Source organism: Orbicella faveolata, unplaced genomic scaffold (assembly GCF_042242905.1).
Source record: "Orbicella faveolata isolate gen_17 unplaced genomic scaffold, um_ofav_v1 contig_47, whole genome shotgun sequence".
NCBI lineage: Eukaryota > Metazoa > Cnidaria > Anthozoa > Scleractinia > Merulinidae > Orbicella > Orbicella faveolata.
In genome coordinates, this window is record NW_028301577.1 from 18,996,082 (window position 1) to 19,018,026 (window position 21,945).

Here is a 21,945-nt window from a genome sequence, read left to right on the forward strand (position 1 = left end):
CCCTGGAGAAACTGTTCCAAATTTAATCCTTCTGTACATTCAAAATTAAAGGCAAATGAAAATGGCAAAACAATAACTGACTTTTTATTCATTATCAGCATTAATTTAATACCATAAATCTGCAATAACAAAATCTATTATAAATTGTGTCAATTTGTTTCCCTGTAGAAGCTCATTCTCCCTGAAATAATGTCTAACCATGAAAGGATATGCACTGAATTGTTAAATAATCCTAAGTTGATAGCTGGCATCTCAAAATTTTCATAACATTTTTCAAGTCAGTCACAGTGATAAAAAGTGTTCATTTTTTTTCCCTTAGACATGCTAGTTTCATTCTAACAATTCTACTTGTCTTTGCCAAGAAACACTTGACACTGCCACGAACAATGACGAAACCAAAACTTTTTTGCATGCTTTTTCATTGGCCGAGTGCAATGTTCCCTTCTAAGTTGCTGCTTGTTTCACAGTTTGGGAATATTGAACATAAATACAACTTATATCAGTAAGTAAAACACGTGACCCCCATCTGTCTGTGTGATATTGAGGAAGTAGAGTGATTAAAGCATTTTCTTGCAAGGTAATCATGCTTTCTCCAGTTTCTCAAGGGAAATTGTTTTTGCTACACGAGTCATTAGCAACCTTCCAAGGATGCTGAGAGATACGAGAGATGCAACCACCACCATCCATGCCAAATCTGTAACAACTGTCGCAAAAATCAGTGAATTGTCAACTTTAAATTTCTATCTGAAAGAACCTAGTAAATCTCTGGAGAGAGACTCCAGTCTTTTCTTTCCTTAGCCTCCCAATAGCCACCTTTGTACACATGTACAGAAGTATCCGTGACTTCATCCATGACATTTTCAAACCAAGCTGGCTTGTAACCTTCATAAACTATGCCCGCTGTTTGAGCTTCCAAGGCTTCAGCCTCACGTTTCCGTCTCCTTGTTCTTTGCATTTCCTCCAATTTCTGTTTTTCTTGATTAGCTTCGTCCCATTTACAATTTTCCATAAGACGCTGGTCTGGTCTTCTCCGCGAGTCAGTTGGGGCCACGCTTTCATCATGCTGATTAAGCGCAAGGGCAAACTCCGTGAAGTAATACATTTTCTCACAGCCAGGCCTAAAGAAAACAATTTTATAACGAAAATGATAAATACAAGATTTTGTTATGATATCACTATGTACTTTTTTAGGCCAGAGTCAAAGATTCAAGCACATAACGAGAGATGTCTGGGACTGTACTAAACTTTGTGAGTGAGAGTTTTGGCAGTGAAGTTAACAACAGAGACACTGTCACAATCCTCAGTGAAGTATTGAACTGGCTACAGAGTCTGACTTCTTAAGGCCAAACTTCAAAATCACTAGTTCCCAATACACTATTCACCATTCATTCTATAAAATTCTCTTTAGAAAAAAATTACATGTATTTCACTAAGCCCTTGGGCTTAGTGAAACAAAATTTGCTTTGATTTGTAGCTTTCAAAAGGTGATTCAGAGGTTTGCATTTATAGGTCGTAAAAAATTTGACCATTCATTTCATTTCAAAATCCTTGGTATAGTGTGATAGCCAGGTCTGAAAGCTTTAACTGATATGGGGGTTTAAGTATCTACACTTTAAACCAGACACGCTACATCGCCTGGATGTGAGACACCTCTAAAGGTGTTCTAAAGGTATACGGTAACCTTAAAAGTAAATCTAACCAAACTTACAGTGCTGGATTTTTCATCCATAAAGTGACTGGAGGTAGAGTCTGGGCCTGGCTCTTGTGAGGAGTGGATGGGGGCTGCTTCACACTGGAAGGTGACCTAGTGTACATAACTTTAGCTCCATCTAACTTGTTGTCCCAGGTTCCTGAGATCACATATCTGACAACCTTTGAGGAGTCCGTGACTACTCCTGTCACCTATAAGAGAAATGGTCTACATTAACACTGTTTTATAGTCCAACTCTGAGTCAACATAAATAAGATTGGACTCAAGTGGATCAAATGGTCCACTTTTGAGTACTGATTAGAGTCACTGTGTTGTATTTTTGGGCAAGACTGACAACTCTAACAGATACTTCTATAAACCCAGAGCTCAATATGGTTCAAAGGGGGGGGGGGGGGGGGGGGGATAACACTATTGACCAGACAAAATGTAAATTGGTACATGCTACATTTGTCTACCTTTCTAGGTGTGTCTCGTCCAAAGTAATTGTAAGCATCATATTTAAGGTGGCAAACATCTTTTGTTGTGTGGTTTTCAATGTCCATCTCACCTGACTGTGGTAAACAAACAACCAAAGCACACAAAAATTATTATTTAGAATGTATAACTATTCCAATTTCACATAAGCAAGGTTTTTGAAGTTCAGGTTCAAGACTTTCTGGAGGAAGAATTTCAAGATACAGCAAATCCTGTCATCCACCAACATTTTTCATACAAATCTCCTTAATCTATAAACTGTCAACCACCATAAACATTTCCTGTAAGTTATCAATGGTCTCAAAAGTGGTAAAGTTCATAATATCTTTGAGTTCTTTCCATTACTGGCATTCACTTACATGTAGTACCACAATATTTCACAACAGGGATATGCAAAGGGCCAATTTGCACAGCTACTGTGTAATAAGCACAATGACAAACAACAAAGATCTCTGATCTGACCTGATCAATCCAAAGCTTGCCAACAATGATGTTATGGACTGTAGTGGTGACTTTTTTCCAGGTGTAATGATTACCAGACTTATTGAACTTTAGGTGCGCCACGCCGTGTGGGATAACTTGGAGATACTTGCCACGGAATTTACTGGTGCAGGTGAACTCCTGCCAGAAGATCCAGTCCTTATGCTCAACATGAAGGGCTGATGCAGGTGGATGGTGGCTCACCTGCAAATCATTGGACACATTGTTACTAACATTAATATCATGGGTGACAAATTACTCCTTAATTTTGGTGCGAAATTTCAGCATCAATTCATAATTTCACCATTTGATGACACATACGAAACATCCCACCTAGGTACCAGATTTAGAACATTATCAACAAAAATGTGTGTTAGGCAAATGGTTACAATTTTTCAATGCCCAGCACTGTATAACAGACAGGGCAGGGAAGAAACCCTTTGAGTCATTTCTGTAGGGCTTAGCTTCACAAAAACCTTGTGAGTTCTCAGGAACCCACTGTAAAATTTGTGAAAGGATATACCTGTAAGTAACCAAATCATAAATAACAGGAGCAAAACCTACATTTAGGTACAGCATAATTACTTAAAATTCCAAGTCCCAGTTTACCTGCTCAGCAAGTGACCGCCACCCTAAATCTTCTGTTCGGTCAAATTCAAATGTTTCTCCAAGTAATGGGTTAAATGGCTTCCCAGTTCTTGTGGAAGTTGTTGAGTAGGAGGAAGTTGTAAATGCCGCAACATAGCACATTTGTTCAGTGGATGTCTCACAAGCAGCTGCTTTGTCTAAAAGTTCAGAGTACTCCAACTCTTCTGTAAGTCTTTGAAGCATAGAGATGGGCTCGTTGAAATTAACCTACAATGTACAAGGGTAAATCACACAAAAAGGTTACTTTGATGATGAACAAGAGCTTAAAATATACGTTCTCTAGGAGGTAAGGCTCAAGCTTTCATAATAGCCACAACCCCAAAGCTTTAGATCAAATCAAAATTCAAAGCTATAGGCAAAGTGAGATGGATTCAATCTCAGACATAGTTATCACATGAAATGACCAAAACTTATGGAGCCCTGTTAATGGGCCAGTATTTGGAGAGCTACCAATAAAATTTCAATGATATTTTGGCTTCAACTGCAAGGATTTCCAACAGATTGTACTAAATTCTTGGACTGAACTAGTTATCATAGTAACAAAACCAATTTAACAACCCAAACAGCAACAGTCAAAAATTCTCAAAATTCTCCAGAATTGAAGTACAACCATACAACCAAGTATTACTCATGTATTACTCGACAGGCGTCATTTAAATATGACAGTCTTAGGTTTGGTCTGCATCCATAAGATGTATCACACAAAGTTAATGTTTAGTAGCTTTGACTTGAATGCTGAAAACGTTATGCATTCAAAAACCTCAAAGAATGCAGCTACTCACAGGCATAGGTATTTTAGATAACTCTTTTCCTATACAATTCTTGAGAATACTCCAAAGGTTTATGCTTATGTCTGGTTTGTCTGGTATCTTCTTTCTGTAGTGCTTTGTCACAAGCCTGTCTGTAGATTGCTAAAGAAAACGAAATAGTTAACATCAGTTAGTAATCACCAGAAAATCATTAAGTACACTAGAACATGTGGTGGGGGGGAGGAAATGGGAGGGACTTGTGTGGTGTGATGAAAAAGAATGTATAATGGTACCTGAATGACATCAATGTTTTCTCCAGAATTCCAAATTGCTATATTTACCTGAGCAACATATGTAATCACCTTACGTAGGGTCTGGGTTATATCACTTCATAAGCCTTGGGCTTATGACTTGGGGAGCTTAAATCCAGTGGGTCTTACTAGCAGCATTCAAAAGACAAAATAATGAAACAACTTAAAGGCTCTGATCACTTATATGCAGTTGTAAGATAGTCACTCTGATAAAACATTTTCATTTGTAGTCTGCTTGCAAACATTCTCATATTTGCCGATTTCTTTTAACAAACAGGAGTTAGTTGATGATGCAGAAAGTCAGATGGAGAGAGGGAGAACCCTTATATCCAGGGGCCTCATAATTGGAATATGTTCACATTAGCAGACAAATCCACCAGATCATAACCAGGAGATGTTAAAAGCAGGAGTGTTTATAACTGGTAGTTCTTAGGATAAGACAATGAAGAACTAATACTTACAGTCACTCCAAAGGAGCCTTCAACAGTGAAAGGTGATGTGACTACCTTCTTGGTAACAGAATTTCCATTTGTTCCGTCACCACTGGAAATTTCTGATTCTTCTTTGCCTTTCACAGATGCTGTTACATCAGTAATTTCAGCAGCAGCACTGTCTCCAGCTTCTTCCTGTTTCTTTTCTGCAGGAGCTAAGTTACTTGTATCTGATAATGTTCCTGACAATAAAGGTTTGGTACCCTCGGTATCCATACTGAAACTCTGCTCTGAACTTGAGCTTTGTAAACTCTCGTGGCTTTTGCTAACAGATAAAGTGAAGCCTTCAGGATGCTCTGCTATTGCATCAAAGAACTCTGCATTTTCTTCATCTTCATCTTCCAATTCTTCTTCATCATCATCACTGTCGCGACCCAGTTCAGTGTCTTGTGGCTCAACTAAGTTGCCAACTGTGTTTTTCCTGCAGGCTCTTTCAAGGGTATTGTGCTGTTTAGCTAATGCTTCTACTGTCTCTTCAAGAGTCACTCTTCTTTGCCGCTCATACTGTAGAGCCTTTTGCCATCTTTTTTCTTGTGTCTGAGCAAGTTCCAAGAATTCTGCGCACGCCTTCAGATAAAACAAATGGTGAGCAATTCTTATCATTAATATTTTAAAGAATCTGGGAGCAAAAAGATGCATTACCATTACATATTTACAGTATTTTATCTTGAAATCAACCCCTGATATAAAATAGCACTTAAACTACCCTTAACACTGGAACATTAAATCAATGCTTCTGCATAAAAGACAATGAAATTGTGACACAAACTTGCCAGAATTATCCTGCTCAAGTGACATTTGATTATGGACTAAACAACAGTTTGAATGTACTTTTTTCAACCAGGCAATACAGACAAAATTTAAAGAAGTTTTAAAACTGGGACTTGAAGTGTAGTCCATTTGCCTAGAGTGAAACATTGCTATCAAGAAAAGCCCAGTGAAAGCAGGAATACCAGTCTCATAAATGCCTGCAGCTTACATGATTCACAGATAGCTCTAGGGAAGGTGAAATTTCCCAATAGCATGATGTCTTGATTTAATCTTAGTCATGGATTCAGACAGTGGTCTGTCTGCAAGGACCCACATTTAGTAGAGAGTACAGTTTGAAACCTGAATTAAATTTAAATTTTCTCTTTCCAGGGTCCTTTACTATTGTTTTGTTTTTTGTTTTTGCTATCATGCCCAGTTTCCCCTCCCACCCCTCCCCCCCCCCCCCCCGCCCACCCCAGTCAATGTTGGTATGCAGAACTCTGACCCAAGTGAAAATCACAACATAAAAAAGAGGAGTGGAGGAGGACTAGAATACCACATAAAATTGATAATAATCAGGAATTCCAAATTTGTTATTTTCAGACAATACCATAATATTATGTTGGAACTGTCTCAATTACTTTTGTTGCCGATCGTAGGCTCATCAAAAACTTTCTGATACATTCTCCCTCCACTCCAAAACATTCAAAGGAATATGTTTTTGGACTTAAAAAACTGCCTAGTCTCACTTACACTTATCATGGCATTTGCTGTTATCCGAAAAAGAGTGGCCTTCTCGTTCACAAACTTGAGCTTTCCAAACAAAGTGGGATTATCTTCCACCTCCTGAAGCTCAACAATAGAACGCTGCAAGGCTGAGCCATGTTTGCCTACAAGATCATTGCAAGTCTGTAAATCATCAAGTTTGGCATTCAGTGGTTTGATGTTCTCCGCTTTGTCATTGTTTGAATCATCTTCTTCATCTACAAAAAAATAACATGTTTTTCCCATGAGATAAACAGATCACCACAACAAATACAACTGGGTGCACAGAGAATGAGATAATGTTCTTCCAGATTACAGAATCACAGATTACAGGACTGACCAACAATCAACCCAGTGCAAGGGATCGTTTACAAAGTGAGCTGGGATGACTGTGCATTCACCCATGTCACAGAAAGCAAGCGCTGGTGAAGCTCACGTGGGGCCGAGCATGATCCAGGCTGCACAAACAACAGCAATTCACTGACTAAACAGCATGCTGAGTCAACAGATCAAGACATCCACTCACGAGATGCCCAGATCCTTGAACTAGTGTTAACAACTACCACAAGAGGCTTTTCTTCGAGTCATGGCACTCAACTGCTGTCAACAAGAGGAAAACTGCTCCCCCCACTTACTTACAGTTGATTTAAATAATCAATAAAATGACAGCAAGCAGGGTTGTAGCACGAGCAATAACAAACTTTGATATTGCAACTCTGACGAATGCTGTTGGCTTTTAGTGGAAAACATATATCATAATCTGTTGATAATGTTCAGCTTGCAACACTGGTCATGCCATACTTTAAGACCAATTAATACACAAGAATTCTATCTAATACAAACTGCATGCAGATGAAACACTGATATCTACACTTAATTCCCAGTAAGAAAATGTACGGGTAACAGAAAAAGCCATGAAATGGACTCTGGCAGGGAAGGGGAAAAGAGGACGACCAGAACTGACGTGGAGAAGATCAGTGGAAAAAGAACTGAGGGATGCTGGCTGGACCAAACGATGGACAGCTGATAGGCAGCATGGGAATGCATTGGCAATGACCTCATGTGCCACTTAGGCATGAAGAAGATTATGTATGTATGTATGTACTCAAGGACGAAACAGAAAAGTTTAAGTTAGATTCTAACATGAAGTGATGTATTGTTGAGAGAAAATATATGCCACTCAATATTTTAGTCTGGCTTATCTGGCCAAGTTACCTATGAGTGATGTTCAAGTACCACAATAGTAATATGCAGCTGTGCTAAGTAAACAGAACAATAATTATTATTAATGGCATTCACCACATAAAAATATTGAAACAATGTTACAACAGGTACAGTACAGCAACATTACAACTCTGTTCAACAGTAATGAGTCTTAGTTGTTGAATAACTGGGTAGAGGAGAATTGAAAACAAATGGAGAAATGAGCACAACTCCCAATGAAATATCAGTACCATTTGGAGGTAAAACCAGACCTGTATGAAATAGTAATTGGACCGAGAGGAGTAAAATTCAGGGAGTAATCACGTAAGTAATTTCAAAATCAGAAGAACACGAAGCACAAGGCCAATTTGAAATTATGAGCACGATTACTACCTGAATTGTATGACATGAGGTCCAAATACTAATTAATCATATCAAAAACCAATTTCAGAATTAAAAATGTTTTTTGAGACCTTTTTTTGAGCGAAAAAGTTTGTAGCGCTTTCTATAAGTTTTGAAAATTGTAGGAAACATTGTGAAGGAAGCCATTTAAGCGTGCATAATTATTGATGTGCGAATCATGTGGGCATCCAATTACAGGTACATGTATCCAATTACAAAAAGTTCAGATTGGATACCTGTAATTGGACACTCATGTGATCATGTGCTGATCACGTGACAAATAGGCACGCGGAGAACCTATCACAATCGAGAATTTTGTTATAGATACAATTAGTTACAAGAGTTTACAGATGGAAATAATTACCTGGCATCTATTCTACTACTCTGTTGCAAATACAGTAAAAACATTTGATACATTAATTTCTTCAAAAAAATAGTTATAAGCAAAAGATGTGATAAAAAGAGTCAAAGTGGTATCCGCATTAATTGGTTAAACAAAGGAATATAAGGCCCTGCATCACACCATGCCAGAGGAATTTGAAAATGGAGGTTTCACTCAGAAAACACATCAAATATTTTCTGTCCACACTACGGTGGAGGAAGTTATAAATGAAACAATCAATGGTCATTTTGGATTTGTGTTTGAGGAAAACATGGTCAGGGAAGTCACATCATTATCATGGGCCACTATTTTGGAAAAACTCCATTCTCAAGATGTTTTCCATTCACACAGATACCAAAAGCTGCATTGTCAAATACCTCCAGAGTGTGTTCAAAAACAGCTCTGTTTTTGTGATAGATTAGTGTGGACAGTAGGCTTTACTGTAGAAATAAAGCTGCTGCATTTTCAAATTTCTCATGCATAGTGTGGATGCTGCCTAAATCACCAGGTCGCCAATGGTAGAACTCTACATGTACAAATTTATAACAAACTGATATCGGACCTGTATGACTGAAAGCAAATCTGCAGCACAATAATATGAATGTAGACTTAAGATAAGATAATGGTTTGTGGAATACAAAATTGAGATAAAAGGAACAGTGTATCTCAGAAATAAGAGATCTGTGGCATTACTTGAAGATTAAGGATGTCTCCAATGTAAATTTTCCAACTGTACACTAACCTCTGTGTTAAAAACAAGTGGGTTTAAGTCAAAAATAATTCCCATAACACTTTGGAATAACATTATGTACAGTACAGGGTCAATCATTTACCTATGCTGTGTTTACATGACCAAGGACAAGTAGCACAGAACATTTGCCTTGATTTAATTTTCTCTGAGGTGATTGATTTTCCATCATTAACCAAATAGTTACTTTTAGGTGACTTTTGCCTTGAAAACCTCCACAAAAACATCACAAGTACTGAAGATACTTTGAGAAAATCATCCTTTTCTGTAGTTGGAACAATCCATCATTAGGACTTTAGTGTTTCCACTTCACAAACATTTCTAAAAGCATCCAGATTTTCATGTAGCAAAATGTAATGTAAATGGACACTTCAGTACCATAATTTGATGATAAAAAATCTACAAATACCCATCAAAAATGGAACTGATTTGCTAAATACACAAGATCCATATTTACATAAATTTACATGTCTATCAATATAATACAGATCCCACATGTGGACAAAATAATCATAATAATAAAACCAGCAGCCAAAGTTGGCAAAAATAAAGACATCTCCAGATGCTATTAAGCTACTCTTAAAATATTGTGGACATGAAGCCTTTCAGAAAAAAAAAAAAACACAAACAAGCTCTGTATTTGGTGTAAATCCAGTCCTGTTACAGGTACCTGTAGAACTGAAACCTGACATCCACATAATAAACAGAGGTGAACCAGTACAAGATGACTACCACACCAGATAGACAACCATAACAATCAGTTTAGGAACTACTCGTTCAAAATTTATGTAACCAAACTGAAAAACAACATGAAAAAAAAACAAAAAAAAAAAACGCACCTTGCCCAGACAAGTTCATCTTCAACCAGAAAACAAAACAGCAAAAGTTGGCAAGCAGTGATGATAAAAATAGTTGATACGTTATTCCTGACTATAGCCTAAGAGTCCACTCATTGTGAACCTACGGCTGACTTTCCAGCGTAAATCTATACATGGCTGTTGCATTTCAAGTGGCAATGGTCACTTGGCATACAGGAGCCAAACAAACATGGATAAAAGACAAGTAGATTGCTTGGATTTACAATGTGAATTCACTGATCGCTTCACAAAAACCACTTGTTTAGCAATTGCTTTCCACCATGAATTAACTGTGAATGTTTATATACAATCTTGGAGCCTTCTAGCTTCAAAACCACGACTGAGAAACCAGCCAAGAATATCTTAACCACATGAATGGCTAAACCATAAAATTCACTGCCATTGGATTATGCAAATCACTACTAACTACCCAAACATGTATGCTAATTATACCTTCCTTAATTAGATGTCACTTGGTATCCTGGGTTATTCCTATGTGCACCAAGAATTTTAGTAGAAATTTGAATAACCACTGATATATTTGATATCCAAAACATCTAAGACTGGTTTTTTCCTTAAAATTTCTGGTACCTGTAAAGAATACATCACAAGACTTATCACCTAGGTAAATTGCTAGTATTTCATTGGATAAAGGACCTGCAGGCTATCAGTTTAGTTGCTAAGAAACCAATGGCTACCCTGAGAATGTATTACTTTCACAGTTTATGAGCTAAGTATCTAAGCTTACAACCTAAAGCCGTTTCGTATCACAAAAATATGAAATTATTCTACAAAAAGAACATGACAAAAAGAAATTCCTTTAAGATTGCTGTACAATGGTAGAGGAAATAAACAGACAAAGGTATTACTGCTTTTCTTGAGAGCAAAATTTGAAACTTTCCCACATTATTTTGATGTCAAATTACCAAATAGGTTTTTATGTGGTATTAGAATTCTATTGCAGTATTGGATTTTGACACTCAAATTGTGAAAAACCAAACAAAAAAAGAGGTTTATTTGTCCAAAATGTCACAGCCATACTTATTTAACAAAACCACTGGACAAACAGCAAAGTAAATTATTGTTGTTTTTTTTTGTGCTTAGATTTTTGTACAAACCAATTTTTTTCTTAAACAGGAGTGCAATTTTGTATGAAGAGTAACTGAACTCAGACATTGCATTCCCTAAACAGGAAAGCAATTTTGTATGAAGGGTTAGTGAACTCACACCAAGTGAACCTTTAGACCAAGCAGTTCAGATTTAAATATACCTTGCTTTGACACATGTATCTAATCAAAACCAACTTCATGCTGATAATAAAGTTGGTATTCATTTGATACTTATTTTATTCCACTGTTATGAGCAAATGTTTTTAATTAATAACTTGGAATAAAATAAAAGTTCATGTTGGAAAGCAAGACTGAACTGAGCCTGCAGTCATCACTACACCCTCATAACACATGTGACGTGAGCCTTCTCAGTCAGCTCATTCTGAGGAGCCCGCAAGTTGATGGCGATCTCGCAGCAAAGTTAATCCCTCCCTCCCTCCCTCCTGCCCATTTTGTTTATCAACAGTTGACTGTTTGCTCTATTGACTTATTGTAACCTACTTTTAGACATAATCAATAAACTAAGGATGGGAAATTGCAGCCTGCAGCACCCCTTCAGTCCAGTACTAAGGCACCCAGGAAGGGGGCATTACACCGCTGGACTGGGCTAACTTGGCTCCAGGACAATACCCAGCTTACAATACAGACATGAGACATGTGCCAAGGCCCCTCATCCGGTGAGTCTTAAGACAAGTGTGTATAGCCAAACTTTGCCAGTACATTCCCTCCACATACTTTTGCCCATATATGAGGAGTCTCAGCTCTTCACTAGCTTGAAGAGCCAAGTCTCTTGTCACTTTATTGTGCACCTTATCATTAAAGCTCTATTTACCATCTTTTTAACACTTAGAGGCAGGGAGATGGAAGGGAACGCCTGCAAGCATGCCATTGTTTTCGTCATTTTTTACATCAAAAAGATGAACGTAAAAATCATGGTTGATCAGAATTAATGAAGTACTTGATCAATTGCTCTGACTGGTCTGATTGGTCAGTGATATTGGTCTCTGACTGGTCACTCAAGAACTTCATTGTATTTTCAATTACACTCCACAAGGCAGATGAGTTGAGTTGAATCGTTTTTAGCATCTTCAATAAAACACTCTAGTCATTGGAAGGAAACGGTTTCAAGACAAATTGAAAATAGCACAAAGGAAAGCAATCAGACAGCTCCTGGAAGAGAAAGATCTGCCAGACGTTTTGCAGACAAGCTATGGAAAGGTACATGTGTTGGTTGCGTAAAGAGCCGAGTTAGGAAATTTACATGTCTTCTTGTCATCATGCCACCAACCAATTTCCCAGCCCGTGATTTGGCATAAAAGCTGGACAGATTGGGGCATGTCAAAGAAGGCAAATTTGATATAATAATAATACAATTACTATAATCACGATTCTCCAATTGTAAAAGAAGGAATCTGAACAACTTGAACAAATTCGCACATGATTTCCTAGCATGTTAGTTAATATGTAAGCTTAAGATTTGTCTGGCAATTTCTATACATGTACATCACATTATTATTTTCTTTTTCAGACAACCTCTTATTGCTTTTCCATCCTTTACAATTTCCTTGTGGCAAGAAGGTGGGAAAAACAAGAAATTGGAGAACCCGAATAAGATCTGTGCCAAAGTGGTCTGATTCTAATAAGATCATTTGGACAGCCAGACATTTCACAGCTTGTGGGTTTTGCATACTTAATTAGCGGACAGAATGACAAAAGCAATGGCGTGCTTGCAGGCATTCCCTTCCCTCTCGGTTTCCCCCTCTCCCTCCCCTTTGAACATCTGTAACACAGGCTAGGTGACAGTTACGACTCACTGGTCGCCAGTGTGACCAAAAATTGACTATTTGCCACCAGATATTAAGAACTGGTCACCAGTGGGTGACTCTTGTTTTCTTACCTCAACCTTTTAATAACCTCAAAGGAAAATCAGCCTTACTTGTTGATGAAAGATACCATTTATGTGAATAGATATAACAAAACAAATCTGTGATTCTTCAATCACCAACTGGATTGCCATGTTTGCTTCAGCAGCTTTTTCACTAAGAGGCAGTGCAGGCACACTAAACAATGCACACACAGAGCCTGGTACGACTACCAACAATGTGGCAGAACAGGCAACTAAATCCACTGTGTCTGTCATCTGCTTGAAGCCTAACACAAAGCCTTAGCTTAGTGCCGAATGTGAAACTACAAGAGGAAGAAGCTGCTTTCATATTGATTATTAATTTGTAAATTGTTTTTAAGAGTTCTTCCTTTAAAATTTTATTATCTATAAGCTTCTTTGTGCATTCTTTGTGAATTCTGTTGGAGATTGTGTACATCAGGAAAATATTGAAACAGAAGAAAACCAGTGAAAAAGAATGGCCACTGAAAATTACAACCAAAATTTTGGGATTAGTCAACAGTTGGCTCCCTAATAAAAAATTTAATTTCAAGCCCTGTTAAGCCTGTTATCTAATGAACCCTGATCTTGAGCTTTAATATGTTAATAACGTTGGTTTCTATTAAGCCGCCCCCACCCCCAGTTTCATTTATGACATCATAGTACAAACAAGTAAACAATTAATTATTTACTAAAAATTTAAAAGAACTCAAAGACCTTATCCTTCTTCAATTTATTGGGTTCTAGTTGGTTTTTAGTAAGCTGTGTTCTCTATTAACACTCCCAGGTCTTGAATATAATAAGCCCCCAGGGGTTACTAGAGCTTATAGGGAGGTCCTTGCCCAGGGCTTATTTCTGGATTTTGAAATACTATTCTCAAACTTATATATAATTCATCAAGTTTAAACAAAGGAAATTATGGCCGTGACGGTGTTTGGATATCTGATCTTAGTTACCATAGATTTTTGCACTTTTATTTCTCCGTTTTCTCCTCAGTTTTAGTTTCAATTGAGAAGATATATTAAGCACTCGAGACCGTGTTTGACCACATTTCCAAACAGCTTGAAATTGTCAAAAACATCGCTATGCATTGTATTTTCAACTTACTCTCTTCTCAGTGTTTGGAAATGTGGTCAAACATGGTCTTTCATGTTTGATGTATTACTTACATCTAAAATTCATTGGCATGATCAAGTTTATAATACACACACATGATACAATCTAATTTACATTTACAGCCTTTAAATTTGCCTGAAATTATTTTTTGTGACCCCCAAAATGTTTCTTCACTCATAAAGTTGCCTATACTACACAGAACTTTCATTAGAGACCACTAACTTTGTTTGAAACATCCCTCTCAGGTGACAAGTGGATATTTTATGAGGTGAGTTCATTGCAGGTGATGTAAGTTATACTTACAAATGTCACCTGAAACTCAAAAAGCGATGCAAATTACTTTATAATTTATTTCTCGTGAGCGTTTAGACCGCCGTTAATACAGATGCGTTGAGCTGGAAAATAGCACGCATCAAAGAACAAGTGTTAAAAAATAGATTGAGATAACCACATATGCTTGTACATTTGACAAAATAAAACACCCACCAACACTGAGTGCGAGCTTGATTAAAACACAGATTAACACTTGAATACGACTGAAACACATTAAAATGGGAAGTAACTTTGTGGTTAAAATTATCAATTTCTTTTCTGGCATCATTTAAATTAAGCTTACAAGCCTGATCTTGCTTTTACACACGTGCACCTTATAGAAAACATAATGCAATCAAAAAACCTTCATCAAGAGAAAAATAGACAAAAAATAGAATAGAATAGACAAACCTGACTCCAGCATTTTGATAGCCTTCGCTTTCGCCAGTTCCAGAGCTGTAACCCATCTTTGCCGCTCTACTTCCGAGCTCGCTCTCATGTAGAAAACTTGAGTCCCTCCATTAGAAATCACAAAACTACATGAATCTTCCGAGTCGATAAAAGCACCGGCAAGATTTATAGTGCCACGACAAGTGTGAGCCATCTCGGCTTGGCTTCTGAAATGCAAAAATAATTTACTTGAGAAAAAAAGACACTTGAAAGAAACTCCCAATATTCACACGATCGAGTCCGCCATCTTGAAAACAGTTCGACAATGGCAGACGTCTGAAACAAGTTTCAGCTACAGTACCTGTAATAGGACAGAAGTCCGTTCGACAGGACAAACCATCTTTTCTGATATCCTTTGATGTAATTCGTCCACTTTAGCAGCCATCCTCTAAAATGATCAGGGCAGACTTGACCGTCAGGCATACTCACATTTTCAGAGGGAATTTCCACAACAGCAAATTCTTCGCCAGCGGGGCGAGACATAGTCACGTGACACGTAGGAACCGCTACCCGCACCCGGATATTAGGAGATCTTAGTGGAAGAAATAATAGAGAAAAAAACAGTTACGGTCTTACAATCGACGCAAACTTTACCAAGCTTCTTTGCACTGCCACGAGTAGATTACAAGATGATGATCGTACGATTTGAAACAAAACATGACGTCATATTGCGTAATTGTGATGCCGCTGGCCACAAAAATTAGCACACCAGAAATCAACCCGAAGGGTTTCTTTCGTTTCCTTCCCCCAGGGGACCGGCGCGCGAGTCTAAACGTCATTATTTTTTTAGGTAGCTAAAATGTCAACAATAGGTTTGAAAAGTCTAGTCTTCGATTTTAATTAATTATAATAATGATCGCTCGCGATGTTTTCCTATAAATTGCATACGAACTGAGGAAAAATAAAAACACAGCTTGTAACTTTTAACTTTTGGCCAATCTCCCATGCCTATTCTTCTCTTGCCTCGTTTAAGACTAGCACAATCCGTGGACCATCAGTATGTGAAATTTTTTGCTTACCCAGAATGTCGAAATTCGATGGATCCATGGTCTATCACAAGGACGCTCTCTGACCGGCCTTTCCGCTCACTGCCACAGGAACAAATTATACCCATCTAAACTGCGGTGTCGCATTTTGAGATACTAAAGTCTCACCTCGGCTCGAGATGTCGATCTCATGATCAGTACAGTCGACTGAAACCGGCGCCGGAAGTGATTGGAAAATTTGCAGTAACGCTCTAACCCCGAGTCCACCGCAGAAAAAACCACAAGCTTTGAACCTCGAGCTGTGGGGGTATTTTGAAGTAGAACGAAATATAACGCCGACCCTCTCAATCGTACGTAAAATCTTAATAATCCAAATAGAGTTGACCTTCAACCAGACACTGCGTATCAAAAATTGTTCTCACAAAACTAATACCCCGGAGGCGCGCATGCAGCAATTTTAGAACAATCGGGTGTTGTGTAATTACGCATGGCGTGACCAGCTGGATTGTCACGCGTATGGATCAGCTGTCACTCACGCCGACATACATACATACAACTTTGGAGGCTGATTTCAGCTTACGATGCTACGACGAAAACAACTACTAAAACCACTGTAAGTCTCAATGAAACAGCTACAAATTTCAGCCCTTTATGATACATTCTTCTAAACCTCTCAAGCAAAATTGAAAGTGGGGTTTATCCCATTGAGATGACGTCATGGACAAAACGCGGCATCCTTAGCAACTAAGGGTAAGAAGCAGGGTAAGAAGGAAAAGTTGGATGAGCAAATCACAGTCAGTATCTGATAGCAGATTAAGGTTAAATCCATGCACAGGGTTCCAGATTGTGACTATGTGAGTATGTATGTTTTCATTGCTAAATAAACAAGAGTTATTCGATACAGGTAATATTGGATGTCAGCTATTTAAACTATGCTAGACTATCGACGTTTAGTTCATCTAAGGTCGTAAACTGGTAGCCGAAAGCCAAAGTATGCTTATTTAAAAATAATGATACTTGACGTCCTGAACATTTGACACATTCAACCGATTGCATCAACCAATTACATCTGCAATTGTACTAAAATTTTGTAAACATTTCTCAGGGTTCTGCTGTTCTCGTTCTACACCATACTTGAAACGATATCCTGGAACTTGCAGAACTTGCTAAACTTGTTCGTCTGCATTTTAGGAATGACTTGCAACGCTGAATACTAGAAAGCTCTCAAGTTGTAATTAACTCAGCATTACAAAAACATATTATGGTGCATTTAGTCACCTCATTACCCTGTCCGTCCCGAGTTATTTTGGATCACCGGAAGAGATAAATGATATAAATCGAAGATAAAATTATATAAACATCAGATTGTGTTATGACTGGTTGGTTAGTACCACTTAACACAAGTAGTTTTATCAACTTGTGGGGTGATCAATAAGCGTTGAGGTAGGGAATTTATTTCTAGGGGGAATTTCGTTGGATGGAATCGTGACACGGTGCCCCGGAGGGGGACTTCGCATATGAAAGGGTGGGGATGCTCGTCGGAAATTTTGAATTAAACCCCTGAAGTAGACCAATCATGTCGTGGCCCAGGATTTTTTGACCCCTAAAAGAGACCATATTTAAAACATATTAAAGAACTCAGGCACGGTTTGCACATTTTGAAAAGTTTAGCCTAAATTTTTCAAATTCGTCGTTTGCAATCCGTGTCAATCTTCGCCATCCTTGACCATCCTTGTTCTTTTATGGTTTATTATTATCTCTTTGATCTTTTTCTACCTTAGCGAACTATTATTTTCAGGTTTCCTTCCATTCAAAGGAGATTTTGTACGTGGCCAAAAAAAGACAAAACACCTTGACTGAGCTCCTTTAAATATAGATTTTTATATTTCTTCGCGTGAAACCCTCAACGAGACCTTCACGGCTTCACATATGATGGTGTTTTGCCCAGAGCACCCTAAGTGAGACGACAATCCGAAATTTACACCCCTAAGCGAGACGGCGAACATCCCCACCCCTTCCATATGCATTCCCCCCCCCCGGGCACGGTGCCTTTGCAAGTGATATATCGTACCCAGAATTACCCAGAGTACAAGATTGTAACAGCCTGGAACTGAGAGGTGCAAAGGCTTTCGAATCCGATGTAAACCTCGTGGAGGCGCCATAAAAAATACATATATAATATATAAATAATTGGCTGCTTCATTTCTTTGGTCTTACTTTTCCCTAAAAGTGATTTTCTTGCTTATCCAGTCATTTAATGCGTTGAAAGTCAGATGTCCGGTAGGGCGTTTATTCCTTCGTAAGTCTGAGAGGGAAGTTAATTGAGTTTAACTTTTATCGATGGCAAAGTCTCATTGTTGGCGAAATCAAGCGCAGCCACTCGACCAAAGTTCAAGTTTCCACCGATACTCAGATCAGATTATGATCCTAATGTGTTTACAATCCGTGAGGTCAAGAAGGCTGGATATTAGCCAAGTTCTTTTTCTGCGATCTTTACGTGCCAGGACGCAGTAGGAGATCGAGAGTAGAGGTCCTTCGTATCGGTCCATAAACACACGAAACAAGAACGAGGACAATATCCAGTCTTCTTGACCGAGCAAATTTGGTCAGTAAAGGATTGACTACGTGGCATAACGAAGAACCTTCTTGCGAGAAACAGCGAGTAATCCCGAGCGCGCACCCAATCCTACGCTCGGGTAGCCAATCACAGTGCAGGATTTGCCACATCTTGCCGACACACTGAGCAAGCCAGTTACTCCACGTCACAAGACACAAATCTATGTCTGCACTTCTCATATCACCTTCAGTTTGAAGTAAAACTGTTTCTGTTGTAACAAGTTTTGATATCAGTATTTGAAGGGAGATAGAAAGTATCCCAGTATAGTTATGACAATAGCTGTAGAACTTGCCTTGTATAGAGAAACGGGTAACCTGCTGTTCGGTTTTTGTCATTATTTTTCGAAGACTGCTGTAATTAATTTACAGTAATTTTTGGTATTCCGGCAAACGACTATATAAACAAGATTTTTCAAACTGCATGAGCTTTGAATTGTCACAGCACTCCTCAGGAAGCAACCTAGTAACTCATTTTGAACAAATATGGGATGTAAATTTATCCATCAATTTATCTCGAGGCTTATCCATGGCATCCCTGACCGAGTTTAAATCTTTTTTTTGTTATTATAGCAGAATTCTTTCTGGTTTCGTGTTGTCCTTACTATAAGCCTTCTTAGCTAGTTTCACTGAAGCACTCGCGGCCAATTAACAGATTACACGAAAAGTCAACATTGTGGCGCACAGTCAGACGGAAATTTTTACCGACGCACTGTCAGAAAAAAAAATGCATTTCCCTCAAATCTGCTAGCCCTTATTTTTCGACGCGTGGCCTCTTACATACAGGAACCTGAACTAAATAAATAATTTCAAATTTTTTGGTGAGTTTAGGCACTGAGTGCCTCGGTTCGCCTCTTATTAGCTACGGCCCTGACGGGTGAACATAGACTTAAGTAGGTCACCTTTTTAGGTATGGAAGCTGTTTTAATTCCTCCTTGGTATTTTTCTGATCCCCATTTGGCGTTCACAAGAGATTATGCCACAGTCTCTTGGCGTGCATGGATCAGCTCCAAAGTCCATAAAGTCTCGGGGAGTGAGACAATGTGCTATTTGAGCGTAGACACTCACCGTGTACTATTAAAAAGCTTAAAGTCTGAGTTTACTCATCGCTGTATATTCAACAATTACATTATGAGCTCGAGATTTCTATGGGGTTCTAGTTGATGAGGCCGAGGGCCGAATCAAATATAGCCTCATAGAAATCGAGACCGAATAATCTAATTTTTTTTAGTAGAATTCCTTCAAACTAATGATTTACAATCATTTCTCAACGTAGTATTAAACTTCATGCTTTCACAAAATCGGGCGGCTTAAATCGTCCAGTTGTGCTAGCGTGCTCATCGGTTAATTGAAAAATTTTAGTCGCATAACGATCAGTCAGGCCTTTCTTTAGTGTCGTTGAGAATGAAATTCTAAATAGAGCAGGAAATATTCTCAGTTTCGGAAAATGAAATATTTAATAGTAGATCAAGAGCCTGTACCAGCTTATAAATTTTAGAACTAAACAAATGTCAGAAACATATCAATACATTGTATCTATGATTCTACACATTATACAAGTGGTCTACGAGTGCAGTGGAAGATTAATATTTGAAAATTCTATCAAAAATTGCACGACACCGCAACTGAGCTTCAAGCGTTTAAATGCATGTAATTAAACACTGACTTTGCGTTAACTCAGGTTTGAGAAAAAATTGGAAGAAAGAGAAAAAATATTTCACGTATTCAGTTTAGGAAAGTTAGGCATAAAGCTACAAGATCATTCGGGACCGACAGTGCTCGATCCGATCCAATGTTTGGAAAATATTGGACCAACAACAGGTCAACCTAAGATACGGCCCTCTGAACAATCACCTAATTAAACGTGTTTTCTAATCAACAATGATTTAGATAAACATATACAGGCAAAAACTAACGATAGACAAATCCGACGTTTCGGCGACATCTTGGCGCCATTGTCAAAGGAAACTAATTAAATATGCGATTTCAAGAGTAACTAAGAGTTCAGATTTTCTAATTTGCATAAGTTAGACAAAGACTTTAGCGCGAACTGAGTCTGATTGTACATTTAAACACGGTCGTAATTGTTTAATGAGTAACATCTCATTAATGAGACAATCAAACTTGTTGTGGCATTTTTTCAACACGCTAAAACAATTGCGAAGGTCATCCGGAATCCTGCCTGCGTGTCTATTATCATAGTGATTGCGTACTGACGAGGTCTTGCTTCTATGTCCATCAACGCGTACGAACAGATGGCCACGGGTGTAACCGACATAACCAGCATCGCACTGGTCACACTTGAAGTTATACACAACGCATTGTTGATCAATGAGCTGAGGCTTAGGTTCGCTTGTCGGGAACTCCTGGGCAATCTTGCGGCTCGTAAACACCGGTTGAACACTAGTCTGCAGCTTCACACTGAGATCTTTCAACTGTGTCTTCACGATATTAGCAGACTCCTGGTCTTTAAAGGGTATGACAACCCGAATAGTGTTTTCTGTCGTAGATCTGGACCGTAATGAGGGCTGGTCAGCGACCTTTAAATTTAGGAAGGTTTTGACAGTGGAGTCAACAAGGTGCTTGGGATATTTCAGTTTAGAGAAAACAGACTTCAGTCGTTCGCACTCCTCAGTGAAGTAGGACCATGACGAAGACAGGCGATGTGCGCGATCGAGCATAGTTGTCAATAGTCCGCGCTTGTACCTATTATCGACATGACTGTGGTAATGGAGAAGCAGACCACTGTATGTTGGCTTCACAAACACTTTAGTTTCAATACGAGGCGCTCTGTTTAGGAGTTGAGTACCGAGAAAGGGAAGCATTCCATCATTTTCGACCTCCATAGTGAAGTTGATGGCGGGGTGAGCGTGGTTGAGGGTGTTAAGAAAGTCCCTAGCTGTAGACAAATCGGGCATCACAGTGAATGTGTCGTCAACATATCGACGATAGTAAGGTGGCAGCTTGCCCTCAACATCTAATTTCTCTTCAATAGACGACATGAATACGTTGGCTAGCAAGGGCCCAAGGGGGGACCCCATCGCTACTCCGTCGATCTGTTCATACAGGGATCCATTAAATTGGAAAAGCTGCCCCTTGGTGGCCACACCCAAAAGATCAATAAGGTCTTGCTTTGAAATGTTCAAATCATACTCGGAATTAAACCAGTTGTTGTCGACGAGCATATCACAAACATCTCCTCGCATGAGCTCAGTTTCTTTCAGAAATTGGTTCTCTGTCCAGGCTTAAAGTTCGCCATACCCCAGCGTATCTCAAACATCGAGATTAAGGCGAGCTTTGAGAAGGCCTACTGGGACTTGGAACGGCATCTAAACAGTGAGAACTCTAAGGAACTGGCTGCCGCAACATTAAAATCTATAGCTCTCAATTACATCAACCATAAAGGTCCGAGTCCTCCTAAACAGCTTTTGACAGCCATTAAACAACTAAAGCGCCGTGATGATATCGTCATAACAAAACCGGACAAAGGCTCAGGTGTCGTTGTA

The 21,945-nt window shown here is 38.7% G+C and overlaps 1 protein-coding gene across 2 annotated transcripts; it reads right to left on the reverse strand.

The window, feature by feature from the left end:
• Positions 1-62: 62 nt before the first annotated feature.
• Positions 63-16,204, reverse strand: LOC110040749 (oxysterol-binding protein 1-like). 2 transcript variants are annotated; one of them, XM_020746013.2, is made up of 11 exons: positions 15,860-16,204; positions 15,142-15,372; positions 14,802-15,007; positions 6,368-6,597; positions 4,835-5,431; positions 4,096-4,224; positions 3,275-3,520; positions 2,648-2,869; positions 2,167-2,262; positions 1,709-1,902; positions 63-1,118 (listed from the first exon to the last, which is right to left on the reverse strand). In XM_020746013.2, the coding sequence occupies exons 1-11, from the start codon at positions 15,952-15,954 to the stop codon at positions 755-757; spliced, it is 2,610 nt and encodes an 869-aa protein (XP_020601672.1). In that variant the 5' UTR covers positions 15,955-16,204; the 3' UTR covers positions 63-754. The 2 variants fall into 2 exon arrangements, with proteins under 2 accessions (XP_020601672.1, XP_020601673.1); XM_020746014.2 differs by lacking the exons at positions 14,802-15,007; positions 15,142-15,372; positions 15,860-16,204 and adding an exon at positions 9,954-10,383.
• Positions 16,205-21,945: the final 5,741 nt, after the last annotated feature.